General features: G+C 34.2%; 1 protein-coding gene and 1 long non-coding RNA gene across 3 annotated transcripts; both read left to right on the plus strand.

Moving 5' to 3' along the window:
• Window positions 1-4,441: 4,441 nt before the first annotated feature.
• LOC140810806 (uncharacterized) lies at window positions 4,442-5,650 on the plus strand. Of its 2 annotated transcripts, none has more exons than XR_012113303.1 (3): window positions 4,442-4,635; window positions 5,177-5,263; window positions 5,354-5,650. It is a non-coding gene; the product is annotated as an uncharacterized lncRNA (long non-coding RNA). The 2 variants fall into 2 exon arrangements; XR_012113302.1 differs by having other exon boundaries at window positions 4,442-4,631.
• Window positions 5,651-17,097: 11,447 nt separating this feature from the next.
• LOC140810708 (triacylglycerol lipase OBL1) lies at window positions 17,098-20,285 on the plus strand. Its single transcript, XM_073168588.1, has 5 exons — window positions 17,098-17,726; window positions 18,597-18,823; window positions 18,916-18,949; window positions 19,042-19,721; window positions 19,808-20,285. Exons 1-5 carry the CDS (start codon window positions 17,351-17,353, stop codon window positions 20,048-20,050), a joined length of 1,560 nt encoding a protein of 519 aa, XP_073024689.1. The 5' UTR covers window positions 17,098-17,350; the 3' UTR covers window positions 20,051-20,285.
• Window positions 20,286-21,121: the final 836 nt, after the last annotated feature.

Raw genomic sequence — 21,121 nt, forward strand, 5'->3', positions numbered from 1 at the left:
ACAGGAGGAGATGGAGCGCTACATGGCTGATTCATTTTGTATGAAACACTTGTATTATTATTTGCAGATTAATAATATGATTACTTTTTTCAAATTTTGTTAATTTTTTTTCGATTATACAATACAATATATTTTTATTTCAGATTTAAATAATTATAACATTTAAAAAAAAATAATTAGCGACGGTTTTTTGTTCAAACCGTCGCGATATTAGCGACGTTTTATAAAACCTGTCGCTAATGGCGACGGGTTTAACATACCGTCGCTAAAATAGCGACGGTGAAACGTCGCCGATCTAGATCGGCGACGTTATACGTAACCGTTGCTGTTGGCGACGGTTTAAGCAAAACGTCGCCGATCCAGATCGGCGACGTTTCTGTCAATACTCGTCGCTATTAGCGACGCTTTTACTCAAAATCCGTCGCTATTAGCGAACCGCCATTAACGAGCCGAGCTCGAGCCGAGCCCGAGCGTCATAATTTCCGAACGAGTCGAGCTCGAGCTTCAAACCTAAGGCTCGTAACGAGCTCGAGCCGAGCCCGAGCCGAAAAAATAGTTAAACGAGCCGAGCCCGAGCTAGCTACTGTTCGGCTCGGCTCGGCTCATTTACATCCCTAATTACGGGCTTACATTTGCAAATTCAACTAAGCTGTACTGGAAGTATCTTCCTGCGTCCTCGAAATCAAGATTACCGCATTCACACAGGGACTCCAAGAAGGAGATTTCTTCTGGTCCTCGGCGAATAAATAAATCAACATAGAAGAGGCCCAAAGACAAAAGAGAGAGATCATGAAGAAAGAAATGGTTGATCGACCGGGTGAGATCGAAGAACGAGCATAAAAAAGAAACCCCTTGCGACGTTTTTCTCACTATATCCTCTGAAAATGCCAAAAGATCATGTGGTGCATCTTTGTGAGGAGAAAAAAATTATATTCCAAACCCAACGATCCTCCCTGGACCCAAGATCAGCGCTTAAATTTTGTACCTACAATCGAGAATGTTATCATGATATCATGAGAATGCAAACAATTGTCACTTATTGAGAATGTTATCCCGAAATTAATGAATGCAAACACTTGTCACTCATTGATATGTCCAAATACTTCTAATTTTTTTTTTTTACAAGCAAATCTAATTCTACTTTCCTGGATTCAGGCTTCGGAGAGTGTGCAACTATGAAGCTTTTTTTCAAAATATATTTTTCAATTTTTTTTAAAGAAAGTTATGGGGCCTATTTAATAATACTAAAGTCTGTAACAGACTCGATCTTTTCCTTCACTCTTCACAACTACCTTTTTTTAACAACAATATATATTTTATGCTGCTTTTAACAAAACTACATGAGTCAAGTTTAACATTGGAACTCAACTAAAGTTTTGAAAACCCAAATCATTGTGTGTGCTTTTTGGCTTTTCAAAAGCTAACAAAATGAACCCAACATCCCATTTTGGATGCTTGGTTCGAATAATTTTTGTCCTCGCAAGTTTATTTTTATCTTTCAAACTCAAAAAAAAAAATTGTGTTTTCACATTTTTTTTTTCTACTTTTGTTTTCGACATCATTTTTTAAAATATCTTTCGATTATTATTTTAAAAAAATTCACCTGTGCTTTTTTAATTAATTAATTTTCAAGTATATTTTCATTAAATTATTATTTTTCCCTAAACTACATATTAAGATAAAATAATAATTATATATTAATTATATGAATTTTTTAAGATATATTATTAATAGATTAATTAAAATGAGTATAAAAAATATATTGAAATATATTATGAATTTATTAAGATATATTATTAATAGATTAATTAAAATTAGTATTAAAAATATATATTTATAATATTATATGATTGAAAATTATGCGTAAAAAGAAATTAAAAAAACATAGAATGGTGAATTAATTGGTGAGGTCCGACAAAAAATTGGTTTTGTAGGTTTATGATCGTGAGAAGAGTTTTATAGAAGTTGAGATTTTTTAACTTTTGATATGAAAGTGACGTGCGATAAGTAATAAGAATCACAATATTATTGGATTTATGAGTTTACGAATGCAGACACATTAAGGATATGGAAATTTTATATAATATATTATATAATTATATAATGTGTGATATGATCCATGTGAATAGGACGATCTGGGTCGGGCAATCTACCAAATCTGATAAGAAGTTTATGAGAGAAAAGTGAGCCGCAAGATATATCCCAAATTGAGAGTATCTCTCTGAGTGGGGCTGCAATAATGTCTTGGAAACACGAAGACAAACACGTGAATGAGACCCGGATAGAAGTTTGGCGTGACTACTCCGATGCTTAAGTCAGTAGGTGAAAAATGAAAAAAAAAAACCAATGTAAATTTTTAGAAAAATAGTGCCACTGATATATATTTGTCTCTGTTTAATGCAAAACAAACATGCTATTTATAAGAAGGAAGATAATGAGAAAGATAATGATAACCTTGTTTTCAATGCCTATTTACCACTTATAGTCATCTAATATTAAGTTCATATCATGTCGATCTATCATTTCCATCACGTCAAATCAGAATGATTCTGTTAGGTACGCTTATCGAGATAAGATATCAACTGCTCTCGTACACGAGTGTGGTACTATTATCGAGGCATCCCGAGTAGAGAGCCATCATCCGAGAATTCATCCGAAAGCTCGGGCTTCTGGTTGCCCGGGTAAATGACGTCTCGGACACTCACCTGCCCGGCTACTTATAAGTTTTGTAACGACCATGGGCTATCCCGATCTTGGGCTCCCTCGGGGGCCTTGTCCCATCTTGGGTTCCCACTGGGGCCTTTTCCCTCACGGGCTTTCTCATGCATCATTACTCATAGAACTCTCCAGTCCAGGAACTGGAGCTTGTGCCTCCCCAGAATCGAACCCAATATCTCCTGGACATATAGATACTTGGCACAACTCTGGTACCAGTTGAGCTAGTAGCTCAACTGGTACCAGGATTGCTGCCAAGATCTATTTTTTTGTAACGACCATGGGCTATCCCGATCTTGGGCTCCCTCGGGAGTCTTGTCCCATCTTGGGTTCCCACTGGGGCCTTTTCCCTCACGGGCTTTCCCATGCGTCATTACTCATAGAACTCTCCAGCCCAGGAACTGGAGCTTGTGCCTCCCCAGAATCGAACCCAAGATCTCCTGGACATATAGATACTTGGCACAACTCTGGTACCAGTTGAGCTACTTGTAACGCCCCAGATTTGACGACTGTCCTCACTGTACCAAGACGAGTCTTTCCAGCGTGCTTATGTCCTCACTCACACGCACCCTAGGAAACTTCCCAGGAGGTCACCCATCCCAAAATTGCCCCAAGTCAAGCACGCTTAACTTTGGAGTTCTTATGTGATGAGCTACCGAAAAGAAGATGCACCTTCGTGATATGAGTAGTACCAATCAAATCTTTTAAGCCCTCTTCAACTGTTCAGTCCATTACATTGCCCAGTCTCGGAATCCCTCTCATTCCCGTGTGGGTCGGTTCATTCATGTTCCTTTCACCTAGAAGCCTGCCAGGAGCCGCTCATTGTCCGTGCAACTGATGGCACCGGCGTTCACCCCCGCCCTCTTCGGCCCCGGGCCTCACATGCCCACCAGCTTCCGCTTGGTTCGTCCCCGAACCACACCGTACTAAGAGAGGTCGGCTCTGATACCACTTGTAACGCCCCAGATTTGACGACTGTCCTCACTGTACCAAGACGAGTCTTTCCAGCGTGCTTATGTCCTCATTCACACGCACCCTAGGAAACTTCCCAGGAGGTCACCCATCCCAAAATTGCCCCAAGTCAAGCCCGCTTAACTTTGGAGTTCTTATGTGATGAGCTACCGAAAAGAAGATGCACCTTCGTGATATGAGTAGTACCAATCAAATCTTTTAAGCCATCTTCAACTGTTCAGTCCATTACATTGCCCAGTCTCGGAATCCCTCTCATTCCCGTGTGGGTCGGTTCATTCATGTTCCCTTCACCTAGAAACCTGCCAGGAGCCGCTCATTGTCCGTGCAACTGATGGCACCGGCGTTCACCCCCCGCCCTCTTCGGCCCCGGGCCTCACATGTTCTTTCTGCAAAATTACCATGATCCGAACTATTCATTTACCGTCATGGGTTATGGATGACTCGGACTCTTCTGGAGGTATCAATATGTGTGATAATTTATGAATGAAATAATAATATGTCTCGTTTCGAATCTTTTATTTGTTATCTTTCTTCATGGGTTGGTAACAAAAGCAAATCTTTCTTTCTTGGGGTTCGTTCGATGCTGGCGTTAGGGTTGTGCCCTAACCCAGTCGAACGCTGACACGTGGCACCTTTATTTAAATTTTTTTTTTTAAAATCTGCTTTAAAAAATATCCTCTTTTTTTACTATGGTTAATTGTTCAACCTTTTTCTACTGTGGTTTGATATTCCAATTAAACCTTAGGGTGGAGAGAGCATTTCCCCAATTCTATGATAATCTTCACGTTTTCATCAACTCCCCCCACCATGCCGCCACCATCACGAGCCACCACGACGGTCGTCACCACCGAAAACCTACATCTCATCATGTCTCTTCCACCGGTACACGATCGTCGATGTCACCACTCCGCCACCGCCGAAAAGCCGCCACCGTGCATTTGTTGGTTTGTGCGCAATTTTGAATCATTTTATTACCAAGTCTTTGTTGATGGAATCAGTTCTTTATTTGATTGGGTAAGCTTAGATTCATATTATACAAATTTAAACAACTTCACGAGGGTTGAAGAAAAATTCAATAATTAATTATGAGTTCTTATTTTAAATTTTCTTAACCTCAGATTAACCACGAAAAAAATAATATTTAAGTAGATCTAAAATCAAGAGAGTGAATGTTAAAAAAATATCATATAGTAATTAATGACAACAACATATAATATATGTACAGTTTAAATCGATTCTCGCCTAAATATTGGAACTATTTTAGAAATATAAATATAAAAAACATGGTACTACATCCCTAATTCATCTTTTTGTGAAAACTTAACCATTGTTTTTATGAATGGAGTTGTGAAATTTGTGTTAGATAGACAACAATTTGTGCAATACAGAGGCATTGTGTGTGACAGAGGGATCCACACTAATAGGTTGGGTTGTGGAGCAATAATAGGAATTGAACAAGAGTTTTATTTGTGTGGTATTGTTGAAATAGGTTTGGCTTCCATTGGCTGTTCTAATTCAGTAAAGACTTGGACTATTGGACCTTCTTAGCATTTGCTGACTTGATAGTGCTAAAATGGTGAGCCGTTTAATTTGAAGTTGCTATTTTTTGTATTATTTATTGCATTTAGTAAACTAATTTTTTTTTGGAAATTTTTTGTAATTATAGGGCAAAACATATGTTGTGTTTGTTGGACGCAATCTCGGCGTATATACGTATTGGGAAGAAACGCATATGCAAGTTAACAAATTTAGTGGAGCTGTAAGTCTTATAAAACTAATGAAAAAGCAGTAGCAGCATTTACGGCGTACAAGGAAACACAATCTTGTTCGAGTTCAAGGTCTGCTTCAGCGCCCGCTTCAGCTTCCACTTCAAGTTCTACTACAGCTTCAAGTTGCACCATGTCTGCCGACCAATATGAGAAACTAGCTAAACTAATAGATGTCCAGGTAGATTTAGCACGTGATCAACGGGAGCGATGCTTAAAGGCTGCACAAATATTAGAAGAGATAGAACGACAATTGAAATCTCTTCGTGTTAAAGAAGATAAGAAGTAGTATTGTGTTATTACAATGAATCTTTTTTTAATTTTTTGTTTTGACATGTAAGATAAGTGGATTAATGACTTTGTTCTCATAAAGTATTTAGTAATATTCCTGGTTTGCTATGCATTTAATTATGGGACACACGTCTTTGAGGCACATGGGATGTAATTTATAATCCCCACAACAGCAAGAGCCTAACAAAAACAGAAGTCCCACAACAGCAAGTTATCTCCAGAATTTCATTACAAAAGCCCCTCAAAAGCATGTTATCTCCAGAATCTTTACAGATTCTTACCAAACCAGAACAAAAGTGATAAATTTGCATTAACCCAATTATATATTTGATTGACTTCAAATTGAGATGTCAATGATGGTGGGACATTAGTATTTTGTAGTTGTTGGGCATGATCTACTTCTTGGCTATTCATGCATTGGGAAGCCTGTGAGCTTTGTCCTTTTCTTTTTCCGCATCTTGCATCTACATCACACAATGAGAAAGAGTTATTAAAGATTGAAATAACTATTAACAATTAACAAAAGAAATGACGACTTACTTGAACTGTCAACTTTTCCTTTTCCTTTCCTTTTCTTACTTTTATCATCCCAATGACGTTGTATGTTTTCATTTGTAATTCCTCTTGACTTGACTTGAGGAGGATTACGTACAACCATTTCATCTACCATGTTATCTTCTTGAATCTCGTTGTCATCCAACTTAAGTTTTTCGAAGAACTCATATATTTGTTCTCTCGCACCTTCAACAATTTCTGTCAATTTCTTTCTTGCATCTCCATTAAATTTACATCGCATGCTAAGAGTACACGTCGATCTCATAAGTTGGTTTACGAAAACCATCTTAGATTCCTGGCTACTTCCACATTCTTGCTGACAAAAATCATCCACCAAAACTCTATTTTTTGCATTTTTCATCCAACGCTTCTTCAAGTAGGGTTTGGGAATATAATTCGCATTCATAAAATTAAAGACCATCAAAATGTGTTTGCACAATATTCCCATTGACTCGAATTTCTGACAATTGCATTTTACTTCAGTAGTCTCCTTATTAAATAGTACGTGTCGAACCCTTGAGTTATCATCATTAGATTTTACTTTAAAATCGAGGGAAACCGCACTGAAATCCAAAGGCAACTCAATAAATCACATATTCAAAGAATTAATAAACTCTAACTCGAATTGCTTGTAGACGGTGAGTGTATAAACATCAGCTGCAGAATTCAACATTGGATTGTTTTTCAACATTGTCGGGGCTCTCTTGTGATGACAACGCGTATCTTCGGCCTTCTCTTTCTCTCGCCAACTTTACTGGATTTTTTCGTAATTGCACCACAAAATCATACAATTAAATTGCACTGTTACTTGATCTCTTCAACACAACATTTGTCACCTTGCTTCTAGAAGTTGCCAATAGCCTTGTACTAAACTTGTGATTGCTAAACGCAGTAGCCCATTTGTATCTCAACGTGTACATACTATTTAACCATTTGTGGCCACTGAGATTGTATTCATCAATCATAATACTTCATGTGGATTCAAATTCTTCTTCAGATTCACAATGAGTCATGCATTTATTCCACAATATTTTAAAACTCGAATCACCATTCAAACTATCTAAGTGTGATGGAGCATTTTGATTGATGTGCCATTGACATAACCGATGGTGTGAATGTGGAAAAATTGTTTAAATTGAATTCATCATTGCTTGGCATTGATATGTAAAAACTTTTTCAGGTTGTTTCCCCTTCATAGAATCAATTAAAGTTTTGAACAACCATTCAAATGAACTCTCAGTTTCATCTGACATAAATATCAAGCCAAACATTACATTTTGTCTGTGCTGATTAATTCCAACGGAAGGAGCACATATCAAATTGTACCAATTGGTATGATAAGTCATGTCAACTGATAATATATCACCCAAAAAACTCATAATCAGCTTCACATTTGGAATTCCTAAGGAACAAGTTCATGACTCTATTTTCATCATCTAATTGCACATTCCAATAAAAATTTGACTCTTTATTCGACTTGTTTATAAAATGATGAAGTAATGCAGAAACATCCCCGTTCTCAACTTTCGTTTGTTTTTTTATGCGACCAAGATAATCATATGCATCTTTTCAAATAAAGCTCAAATTTTGTAGACCTTGTGCTTCATTTACCATATAAGAGACAACATTAGACACTGTTATCCCAGAATTTACCATCGACTCCAAAATAGATTTTTTAGCATATGAAATATTGCATGATGATCTCAACAAATGTCTTTGATCAGCCGCAAGAATTTCATGATTATGTTCCATGACAAATCTACCGACCGTCCATTCTCCACCACGTTGTCTAGTTATTCTGAGCTTTGCTTTACATTTACTTCTACTTGTCGGATCAAGTAAACAGGTATTTTTGCATTAGAACATTTTTCATCTTTACTACCCTCACAAGAACATTCAAACTCTTTAGCTTGAAGTTCGTTGGTGCCAGGAAAGTAGCATTGATCAATTTTTTTAACACTAAAACCTTTTGCATGAGCATAATTACAATATAGTATATAAGCATCTTCAACACTTTTCACAACTTCACCAACAAATAGTCTACTCTCCAATTGATCTCTCATAGAATTTGTAGATAGTACCTCAACATCTCTATGAACCACATATTCCAAATTTGAAACTTTAATCTCTTCAATATTATCTACCACAAAGTGTATAAGAACAAAAAATCAGTTTGGATATTATTTGGTTATATCCTAAAAGGAATTTATAACTATGGAAAAATATTATAGAGTCAATATATCTACCATCGCAATTCAGATTCATTTGTCGTGTTTCAAGTCTCGGTTCAGTCAATGGGATGTATGTATATGTGTAGCAACCATAGATGGATCAGGATATAATCTTGTGATGAACTCAGGAAGAACAATACTCCAGTAAATTCTATGAGACAATAACAAACAAAAAAATCAGAAGTAGTACCAGAGAGCATCGTGTGCCAAATAAGAAATATGGGTTTGTTTATCAATCATTTAATCCAAATTAAAATATAAAATTATAGTTAACATCTCAAATTCTGAAATCAAATGAAATTTACCAAACAATATCGTAAAAAAATTGTTCCCCAATTTCATTCAACAACCCAATATAAAAATTGTTCCTCAAATTTTCAAAAGTCACAAAAGCCAAAATCTTAATATCTATATGCGTCCACTGTCTTATAACAAGATATTTTTGACAATGAGCATCTACATACTTGACAATCAACCTAGATTATAAATACGACACCACATTTTTGCCCCCTAAAAAATGTGAAATAAGGGATAAATCAAAATAATTTGCGATCCCAGAAAACAAGAAAATTATGAAATAATAACAATAACTTCAATTGTAAATCCAAGAACCCAAAGCCTAAAGTGGTTGAAACTTGAAATTATTATAATGTACCTTAAAATCCCTTCAAAAGCAAATAGAAAATCCCAAATATATCACAAAACCCACGTTTCCCTTGATGGCTTGAAACTGAAGCAAAGGTAAAAATCCCATCTTTTGTTTTAAATAAAAATTAATCCCAAACATGAAAATAACACAGAGGAGTCTTTCCGGTGAATGCAATGTATGCCGGTGCGTAGCATCACCGCTACCGTTTTGGTGGAGGTGTGGAATGAAATTTAACGATGAAGATGGCAGAACGTGAAAGAAGAGGGAAAATAATGGGGGTAATTTTTCACGGGAATTTGAAATAATTTGAACTATTCCATTTTTTTTAAAAAAAATAAAAGGCTGAGCAATTAACCATGGTAAAAAAAGAGGCTATTTTTTAAAGCAGATTTACAATTTTTTTTTTAAATAAAGGTGCCATGTGTCAGCGTTCGAATGGGTTAGGGCACAGCCCTAACGCCAACATCGAACTTACCCTTTCTTGGATGGAACGAAGCCCCACGTCCTTTGACATCAAATGGGCCATGCCAATAATTTTAAACTCTAAAAATTATTATTGACTATTATTATAAAAATATTTTGTATTCTTAGTTGAATGTTGTTATTTTTGTGCATTTTTAATTCAACTACCAAAATATAGAAAGTAATGGTTCGGCTGTTGTTTATGCATTTGAATTTTTTTTCCCAATTTATTACTGTAAATTATTGTGTGATTTTTGTTCGCAAACATAGTGTCAAGTTTTAATATGTTATGAATGAAATATTGTTCTTACTAATAGTGTAATATTTAAATTATATCGAGTATTGTAACTAAGGGGTGTATAAAATGTAGGAGATTTATTGACTTTTAATGACTTTTGTAGATTTTAAATCTCTAGATGCATTCAATCAAGACTTTTACATACTCTATAGAAGTCTAGTGGTATTCAAAATAAACTTTCATAGAGTTTTTAAAATTCAAGTGATATTCAACATTAACTTTTAAAAATTCTATAAAAGTCTATAGGTATTCAAATTTTCAACAGACTTTTAATAATTTCATGAAATTCATTAAGATACAAACATTAATGCCTAAAGTACAACTATAAATTGTCGAAAATTTTATTTTCTTCAACCCAAAGATTTGGATGGATTTTTAAAACTTCTAACTCATACACAAACTATTTGTTTCTCTCTGTCGCTTACATCACACCTCTTCTTATCTTCTCTCCTCTCATCTATCTCTACTACTTTTTAAAATTTTTGAAGTGCATCTCTATATATATTTTCATATTTTCTTTTCAAAATTTTCATTTTTTGGCTGTTTATTCATTTAATAATTATTTATTTTAATATCATAGAAAATTTTGAATTCTAGAATTGATTTTGTGATTTTTAATTTATGATTTATTAATATTCAATAATAATAAAAGATGATAAAAAATGATTTAATTCTTAATAATTGAATAGTCTCGCAACAACCACGATTTTTTAAATTCTTTTTAACATTTTCAATTAATATGCAAGCTATGATTTTTTTATACAAAATTATATTCACACAATGCTAAATAATATTCTTTTTACATGTATAGTTTCAATTAAAAAACAAGGTTAAATATTAATCAATTGATGTATTTTTAAAAAATTTACAAACATGCATACAAACCCACATATATACACATGTAAGGATTAAATGATTTAACTTTAAATAAGTAAATTTATTTATTAATATAAATATTGAAAAATTATTTCAAACTGAATATGTTATATATGTCAATTGATTATTGATTCAAAGAAATTAATAAAAAAATAAATGTTATAATTAAGTACAAAATTTATAAAATCCTATAAAAAAAATTCACAAACGTCTATAAAAATCTTGCAAAAAAGTCTACCTGAATCCACATAAATTTGTTTATAAATCTGTGACATTCTGTAAAAGTAAATAAATATCTATCAAATCCATAAAAGTCTATTATTTGAAAAAGTCATCAAAACTCTGGATTGAATACACCCCATTAGATTATTTTTAGCTTTATTTAGAAATTCAAGAATGATTTAGTCAATTAATAAAAAAAACAACTAAAATCAAGCTCATGTAAATATCTGGAATTTAATGTGAGAAATAATTTATAGATTTGATTTCACTTGGTTATCCATTATGTTTAGTTCATATCCGACGTTTATATTTATAAATTCATCTCGTTTATAAGGAAAAAAAATTAATTATTTTTATTTTATTTCCCAAGTGATATATATAATTTAGCATCTAATATTGATTTTGATATTCATATACAAAATCTAACATCAAACAATATATGCAAACGATTGTTCTTAGCTAGTGTTCAATGTGATTATATGCCTCCTGAATTATATAAATACACACGATGTGTTTCCTATGATCTAAGTTCTCTCTCCCAAGTGATAGATCTCAACTATTTTATCAATCAATCTATAGCCAATAAATTGAACGCATTAAAAACAAGAGAACACAAATAAACAAAAAGAATTTGAACATATAAATCAAAAGGTCATAGACATAGTTTCAACCAGACCACTATGTTCCTCAAGAATATAAAATTAGTTCATAATAAAATAGAAAATAAAACAAATCATGTTTTTCAATCTCAACATTGAACTAAGAAATTTAGAATAAGAGAAGATTGAAACTGAAGTTGAAGTTAGGCGCGGGGTGCACTTCGCTCTCCGTTTTGAACTTCCTGTAAGCGAAATATCGAAGATAAAGTACTAAAAATTTCTTTGAGAAACCAGTTAACAATATGAAAAAGAAAACACAGATGACCAAAGCATAAAAAAAAGCAAACTTCTTCATGTAAGAAGTACAGTGTCCTTAAAACAAATTTGTCCCCTCAAGTATGTGCTTCAATGATCAACTTGGACGTCTGTCTCCCATAATACAATGGAACAACCAGCAGTAACCTACATGAGGCACTACTATGGCGAACTGAAAAAATACATGAACTCTATCACGATGCAAAACTGAGCAGTGAAACCGAAACGAAGAAGATAGTATAAAGAACGAAAATATAGGAGTGTGTTGTGTATTCTTGAAGAACTTGAGGATGTCTCTATATATAGAACTTTTATCACTCATGCCATTATTATTTTCCTATATGGGACATTCCCATATAATTAGCAATGCCTTAATTGTACAATTTTCCATTCAAATGAACAAGCTCAATAGGCCCACAACGCTTTAAGTCAAACTATCCCCCACATGAATGGAAATTGAAAGATATTCGACGATTTTTGCGATAAAGTTCAACACTTGAATCTTGCATATGATAGATATGTATTAACATATACTTCACACATAAGATAGACATGATGTCTTTGAACTGTACAGCCATTTGTATGATTAATATATACTTCACACATGACTCTTCCTGATACTATTCAGTTCTCATGACTATGTTCGTTTTGGCCATGAACACATTACTGATTCTGCTCTAGAATCGAGCCCTGCAATTCCTTCGAAGAAGCTCCACTTCTCTCTCACATAGGTGGTTCTATATTCTTCTCATCAGAATCATTAAAAGTCGTAAGCTTATCTTCAACACTCACTGTTTTATAATAAGAATGGACTAAGGATAACCCCTCATAGTGATTCTCCATATTAGGAAGATTAGGTTGTCCCATTGAACCTAGTTCTTGGGATCTCCAGTCAGCGTAAGTTGAGTTTTATTTGACATCAATTTATTCTATAGGTTTGAGACCCATTCCCTTTGACGATTTCGCAACTAACTTTCAGTTCAATACTTTAGTTAGCAGATCCGCTACATTATCCTTTGACTTTATGAAATCAAAGGAGATTAATCCAGTTGAGAGTAGCTGTTTAATGGTATCATGTCTACGATGTATATATCTAGACTTACCATTATTCATACTGTTTTGTGCTCTTCAATTGCAAATTGGCTATCACAATATATGCATATAGCTGACACATGTTTTTCTCCTCCTGGAACATCTTCTAAGAATTGACGCAACCATTTAGCCTCTTCAGTACACTTGTCAAGAGCTATAAACTCAGATTCCATCGTGGATCTGGCTATTACAGTCTATTTAGAAGATTTTCATGCAATTGATTCACCTCCTAAAGTGAATATAAATCCACTTGTAGATTTTTAGATTTTCATATCAGATATTCAGTTAGCATCACTGTATCCTTTAATAACAACATGATATCTTGTATAGTGCAGTCCAAGGTCACGAGTGTACTTTAAGTACCTTAGCAATCTGATAATTGCTTTCCGGTGTTCAACTCCTAGGTTACTCGTGAATCTACTCAATTTACTTACTGCATAAGCCAAGTCTGGTCTTGTACAACTCATTAAGTACATCAGACTTCCAATGACTCGAGAGTATTCTAATTGAGATATATCTCACCTTTATTCTTTGATAGATGCTGACTGGTATCTATAGTGGTTATAGCCAATGCAGAGTCATCCTTATTGAATTTCTTAAGGATTTTATCCACATAATGTGACTGAGTTATAACTGATCCTTCTGAAGTTCTATAAATTTTATTTCCAAGGATCACATCGGCTAAGCCCAAATCTTTTATGTCAAATCTCGAGTTCAATAAATTTTTGGTGGATTTAAACATCTAATCGTTACTACCAACGATAAGCATGTCATCTACGTAATGACATATCCATTTTCAATTTTCTTTATGTATACACATTTGTCACATTCACTGAATTTAAATCTATTTTCTATCATGACTTTATTTTTTCGTGACATTTCTTTGATACTTGTTTTTAAGTCATATAGATACTTCACCAGTTTATAAACTTTATTTTCTTGCTCAGTCGCAGAAAATCCCTCAGGTTGTTCCATATAGATTTTTTCTTCTAAATCTCCATTTAGAAAAGCTGTTTTTACGTCCATTTGGTGTACTTCAAAATTTTGCAAGGCGGCAATCACAAGTATAACAAGAATAGAGGTTATTCTCAATACAGGAGAATATATGTCAAAGTAATCAAGTCTTTCACGTTGATGGTAACATTTGATCACCAATCTGGATTTATACTTATATATGGTTCCATCTGATTTCATTTTTCGTTCGAAAATCCATTTACAACCTAGTGGTTTGATTCCCCGGGGAAGATTCGCCAATTCCCATATATGGTTTTGTAAAATGGATTCCATTTCAGAATTGATAGCCTCTTTCCATAGAGGTCCCTCAGATGAACTCATTGCTTCCTTAAAGCTTTGAGGTTCACTTTCTATCATGAAAGTGATGAAATCCAGACCAAATAATTTCTCAGTCCTAGCTCTCTTACTACTTCTAGGTTCAGTATCTTGGTTAAGCTCGTGTTTCTTTTCAATTGTACATAATTTCGGCATAGGAATTCAGAATGATTACATGCCTCTAGTGAACTGACGAATTCAACATCTCCCTCACCCTTATTCAGTTTATGAGCATCATCGAATAGGAATCTGGTCAGGTTCAATGTCGTCAAGTAAAACAAAATTTTTTGCTGCCACCTCTTGAATTCCACACTAGTTAACTTCTCAGGTTTTTCATCGTGACTGGCTGGTACATCAATCACAGCAACACGTGGGGTAACATGAGGGATAATTTGAGACAGCACAGTAGGGACAACATAACAAGTTTCCCTTTGCACGTTGTTTTTAGTATCCATATCTGAAACAAACCACGTAACGAGTAAATTTGTTTTAAGACAATAAGCGAAATATCGAAGATAAAGTACTAAGACTTTCTTTGAGAAACTGGTTAACAATATGAAAAAGAAAACACCGCAGAACAAAGTATAAAACAATGCAAACTGAGGCCTGTACGAAGTATAATGTCTTTAAAACAGATCTGTCTCCTCGGTATGTGCTTCGAGAATCAACTTAGACGATTGTTTCTGATTATACAACGGAACAACCAGGAGTAACCTAGCACGAGACACTACTACGATGAAATGAAAAAATAACTGAACTCTATCACGATGCAGAACTGAGCCGCAGAAACCTAAACGAAGAACATCATATAAAGAACGAAAATAAAGGAGAGTGTGTTGTGTATTCTTAAAGGACCTGAGAATGTCTCTATATATTGAACTTTTATCACTCATAATATTATTATTTTCCTATGTGGGACATTCCCATCTAATTATCATTGCCTTACTTGTTCAATATTCCATTCAAATGAGCAAGCCTAATAGACCTATGTGCTTTAAGTCCAACACTTCCTTTCACTTCTTCAAATCATCGTTTACCTTTCATTCCACGTCTTCTTTGCCACAAAATGTATGTGTAACCTTGGCTCTTGCAAACACAAAACAACTACCAAAACACATAAATTTGCTCTTAAACAACAGTATAATCATCAATTATGACTCGAATATAAGTACAAAAATTTCACTTATCATAAATTAGATTTTAGACTTGGATATATCAATAATATATGGTTTCATGCTATGTCAACATTCTAGAAAAATAAAGTACAAAAGATGCTCATTATTTGCTTATGAATAGAGCTATCAAATTGGGTTTGACCGTGGAGTTGATTTAACCAATTATACAAAAAACTTGATTGGAATAAGATTTTCACGTCCCACTCATAAGTGAGTGAAAATGGGATAGGCCGTTTGGATTATAAGTTGAAATAAGTTGTATAGGTTGAGTTTGAGTTAACTGTCACTTATTTAAAAAGTCTAATATTCAAATATTCTAGAAATTATTGTTGAAAATAAAGATAAGAAAAGATGAAAAAGGAGAAAAATATGAAATGATATAATGATTTATGAATTTTGAAAAGCTTTGAGTTATTTATTTAGATAATCTTTACTTTGTGAGTAGGTTTTCACGTGAGACCGTCTCACGTATCTCAATATGTGAGACGGGTCAGTCCTACCCATATTCACCATAAAAAGTAATACCCTTAGCATAAAAAGTAATACTTTTTCATGGATTACCCAAATAAATATCCGTCTCACAAAATATGACCCGTGAGACCGTCTCACACAAGTTTTTTCCTTACTTTGTTAGACTTTATAATTTTAAATTTGTTTATGTAAATGATATTGATTGTTGAATTATTTGAATAAATGTAATGAATATATATGGATTATGGAATATGAATATAAATATGATTGTAGTTGTTGTTATTGCTTTTTCTTTTCTTTTTTTAAATAATTTCTTTTATGTAAGTCTGCTTAACTCGGAATTTAAGTTAGATTGTTGTGAGGTTTGTTCAACCTGTCAAATTAGTGAATCGGACCAGCATGCTATTTCATGGCGGACATCCAAATTCAAGCAAAGTTGGATACATTATTGTGCAAGAGTTTTTAACAAATATATGTAGATGTTATTTTAATAACGAACTAATCTGAACTCGACTATCGGAGTCAAGTTATATACATTATTGAGCAAAGCTCTCTCAATCTCAATACGTATTGAGACCATATTTTGCATATAGACACAATCGTGTCTTTAGAAACGTATTTAGTTGACTCAAATAAGATATGTTATCGAGTAAGTTGTCTCATCACTTAGGCATACTTTTAATGAAATTGAACTTTTGAGCAAACCCTCAAAAAATAAACGAGCTTTAAATTTTTTGTTATATTCCTATTTTTTTAAACCAAGATCATTCTTGATATGTTAGAGTATGTATTTTGTGAGACGGTCTCACGAATCTTTACCTGTGAGACGGGTCAATCTTGCCGATATTTACAATAAAAAGTAATATTTTTAGCATAACAAATAATATTTTTTCATGGATATTGACCCAAATAAAATATATATCTTATAAAATACGACATGTGAAACCATCTCACACAAGTTTTTACCAATATGTTATTTGAAAATTACTATTGTTCCTACTTTAAGTAAGCCCAAGGCCAAGCTGTGGCAAAATAGCCAATAATGCAGTTTGCCAACAATTCTTGAATATTTTTGCATACAGCCAAACGAATGAGAGTGATTTCTTTACGTGCAATACAATGACGCATGTCACCCCATGCGGCCGCCACCCCAACCGACACGCAAATCACTGTTAAAATCGGCTATCTTTACAATTTCCGATGCGCTATAAATAATCCATCGCTTTGCGTACCAAATTGCCTGAATCCCATCTTAATCGTATTACGCAACAAAGTTGCGGCTTTTTTCTTCTTAAACAAAAAGGGGCGTCGGGGGCTGTGAGTAGAGTGCAGATGGCCACTACAGAGGAAAATGAAGCTAGCGGTTCTGGGGATTTCGGGTTTTTGATTTTATGGCCTGAAAATGGTGGGGTTTTGGACTTGCTTAGGTTCTTGGTATTTGATAACCACGAATGTGGCGCAAAGTTTATGGAAAAACGTGAGTTTGGTGAAGAGATTTTGGGTGTTGATGGTAGTACTGATACTGTTAGAGATGTTGAGGTGGTAAAACCCGACCACAGATGGGTTATTGTAGTGTCTATTATAGTGAGAAAGATCATTAAAGTTGTCGGGAAACCCATGGAATGGGCTGGTTATGTTGTGGAGTTTCTTCTGAACCTTTTGTCTCTCAATGGCAACTTTATGGGGTTAATAAGCAAAATTCTTCAAGGTAATTTGATGCTGAACCCTTCATCTATTTACTTCGTTTTTTTCTCATTTAGGGGGTGTGCTTGTTTTATGATATCTTTGTTGTAATGTGCCATGAGAATATTTTTTGTATTAGATTCTTTTATTGAATTGCCATTTGTTGCATTTACTCTTGACCATGTATCTGAAAGATTCTGTTTTTTAAATATTAGTATGTTGGTGTTCTTGAATTTTATGCAAGTTCACAACAATGTCAGCATTGATGTACTTGGATTTACTTCGAAATTCTTTTCGCTAGCTTTGGATGAACATGTGTCGTTGGCATAAAATGAGATTGAGCTTTCAGGGACATGGGGATAAAAAAATATGGCCACCAGCAAGTGTTGTGTTGACACATTGGACATTGGAGTTGGAGATCGGATTCTACTCAATCTTGACCAATAAATTAACGGAGCAATGGTTAATGAAATGGAAATGGATTGATTATATCAATTTACTAGTATGTTTAGTCCTTAAAATCAATTTCGGGAGAGGTGTAAAGCCATCATCTTCATCAGAAAAATAAGATAAATTAATCTTATTCGTGTAGTTTTAAAAGATATTATACCTTACCTATTGCGCACTCAAGTGGTGTTTTGACCAGCCAATTCAACGAGCTACAAAAATTGTGAATAGAAGATTGTCATGTTCTAAAGCACTGTATGTGTGGTAATATATCGTTTTCTTTTAAAGTTTAACTCTTGCTTTAACTTTCAGTCCATATTCTGCTCAAACTTTTTTTGTTATTCCCAAAACGAAATATTTTCAATGCATTGACTAGAAATCTACTTGTATTAAGCAATTCTTGGCTTCGGGACACCATGTTTCTTGATGTCTATCCTGCTTTGTATAGGAAGTGTGGTAATGCCAAAAAGAGACTCAGAAACATTCATAAGTGCAATTGGACATATTGATGGACGTATAGACCTATATAACATTGAGATGCTGCCGGATGCTGAGAGGAAAACTTGGATAACAGAGATTGGAAATAGGGCTTTAATGGATCTATGTATGATGGCTTCAAAACTAGCTTACGAGAATGCTAAGGTTGTTCGAAATGTTGTAAATCTTCATTGGAAGGTTGGATCCCTCGCCCTAAGATCTCTGGTAAATAATTGAGTAATGAACATTTATTGGTAATAACCTCTATGATCTTGTGTATTTGTTTCCAGATGCATTTTGTTGACTTCTACAACTGCTGGAATGGTAATAACCAAGAGACATGAACTCTATGGTTTCAAGTGAAACTATTTTCTGGTATCTCATTAATATTGGTATACCTTGTTTTTTTGCATCAGATTATCAGAAAGAGAGGTCCACCCAAGTTTTCATCATGTGTGATAAGCCAATAGATGCAAATCTGATACTCATCAGTTTCCGGGGCACAGAGCCATTTGATGCCGATGACTGGATCACCGATTTCGACTACTCTTGGTACGAGATACCCAAACTGGGAAAAGTTCATATGGGTTTTCTTGAGGCCTTAGGTTTGGGCGACAGAGTTAACCCCTCCACGTTTCACCACCAACTAAAATCGAAAGGCATATCACCTACCCCTTTAGAAGAGCCTGATGGTGCTAAGAAGCAGCTAATACCAGAAATGGTAGAGATGACGGCCTATTATGCTGTCAGAACTAAACTCAAGGACTTATTAAAAGAGCACAAGAACGCACAATTTGTGGTTACAGGGCATAGTTTGGGAGGGGCCTTAGCTATATTGTTCCCGGCCGTTCTTGTCCTACACGAGGAGATGGAGCTGATGCAGCGTCTGTTGGCTGTTTACACATACGGACAGCCAAGGGTGGGTAACAGACAGTTTGGACGGTATATGGAAGCTCATCTGGAACATCCTGGCGCCAAATACTTCAGGGTCGTATATTGCAACGATCTCGTTCCAAGATTGCCTTACGACAATAAAACCTTCTTGTACAAGCATTTTGGTATCTGCCTGTACTACAATGGCCTCTACGAAGAGCAAGTAAGAACTAAGAAATCTCCTTCTTAGTTTTCATGGAATCTTGAAGTATACTCTTGACACATCTAAGTTGTCTTGATGTTGTGCAGATTCTTACTGAAGAACCGAACAGAAACTACTTCGGTATACTTTTCCTAATTCCGGAGTATCTGAATGCTGCATGGGAGTTGTTTAGAAGTTTCATACTTGGTTACATGCATGGGCCTGAGTATAGAGAGAGCTGGGAATCGTTTCTTCTGAGGGTAGTTGGACTAGGACTCCCTGGTCTCTCTGACCACAGCCCACTGGATTACGTGAACTCGGTACGCCTCGGAAGGATGCGAGCTGCCTGAGGTGCCAGAATCAATTCTGCTTGTGTAACACATGGAAGCGAGTCCAATACCGGTAAGAAAATCTTTAGTGGTATGGAGTAGCTGTTTGTTGTTTTCAACATTAGCGTGGTAATAATTGTGGTTTGTCCTGAGAATAAATTTTTACATTTCTTGATTTGCTTGAAGTCGATCGTTATGACTTATGTTCATCTCCGGCTGGTTCTTACATCAATCATCATCCGATTCATTTCGTGGATTTTGATGACTCAAAATTATAAACTAGCTTTAGGGTCCGAGCAAATAATTTATTGTATACATACAATTTTTTATTAAAGACATGGTTTGTATGGTCTATTTTTCATAAATACTAGTGACTTACTTTTTTATAATTAATTTAATTTTATATTCAAATACAAAATAATATCATAATTTTAAAAATTATTAAAGTTGATATTGTTATTTAAATGTATTATATTTAAATAATTATATTGTTTATATTTAATTTATTACATTTAAATAAGGATCATATTATCAATGTAGTGTGAGATTAAACTTTAATTTGAAATGATGAATTAAAAACATAGAAAAAGTCAAGATCGTTTAATAATAGCAATAGTTATGTATGAAGTCTAAAAAATTAAATAGGGAAAAGTAAAAAATATCATATTGTTATTAAAATTCATTATATTTAAATCAGAGATCATATTTTAATTAAGAAATTCGTGTGAGAAATTAGTGTAGGACTATGTTGTTATTTTGAAATGATAAAATCTCAAAAATTACATTAACATTTATTGTCTTATTCTATAACTTAATTTATTGATTTCTAAAAAAATCACACTATATAATTCTCCGAGGAAAAAAAAAAACTATAATTAAATCACAGTTCCTAGAATTTTACCTAAAGATTTTAAATTTCAATTTCGATAAATCCCAAGTTTTATCCCAACTTTTTTCTAGCTAAAACTCTCCAAAATTCTGATGTAGAAAATTACAAATGTGTTACAGTATATTTGTTATTTTGATTTTGTAATGCCCGAGATTTTATATCGTGTTAAATTACGATTATTGATTTTTAATCGAGATGATTAT

The sequence above is a fragment of the Primulina eburnea genome, chromosome 13 (assembly GCF_022965805.1).
Source record: "Primulina eburnea isolate SZY01 chromosome 13, ASM2296580v1, whole genome shotgun sequence".
NCBI classification, from domain to species: domain Eukaryota; kingdom Viridiplantae; phylum Streptophyta; class Magnoliopsida; order Lamiales; family Gesneriaceae; genus Primulina; species Primulina eburnea.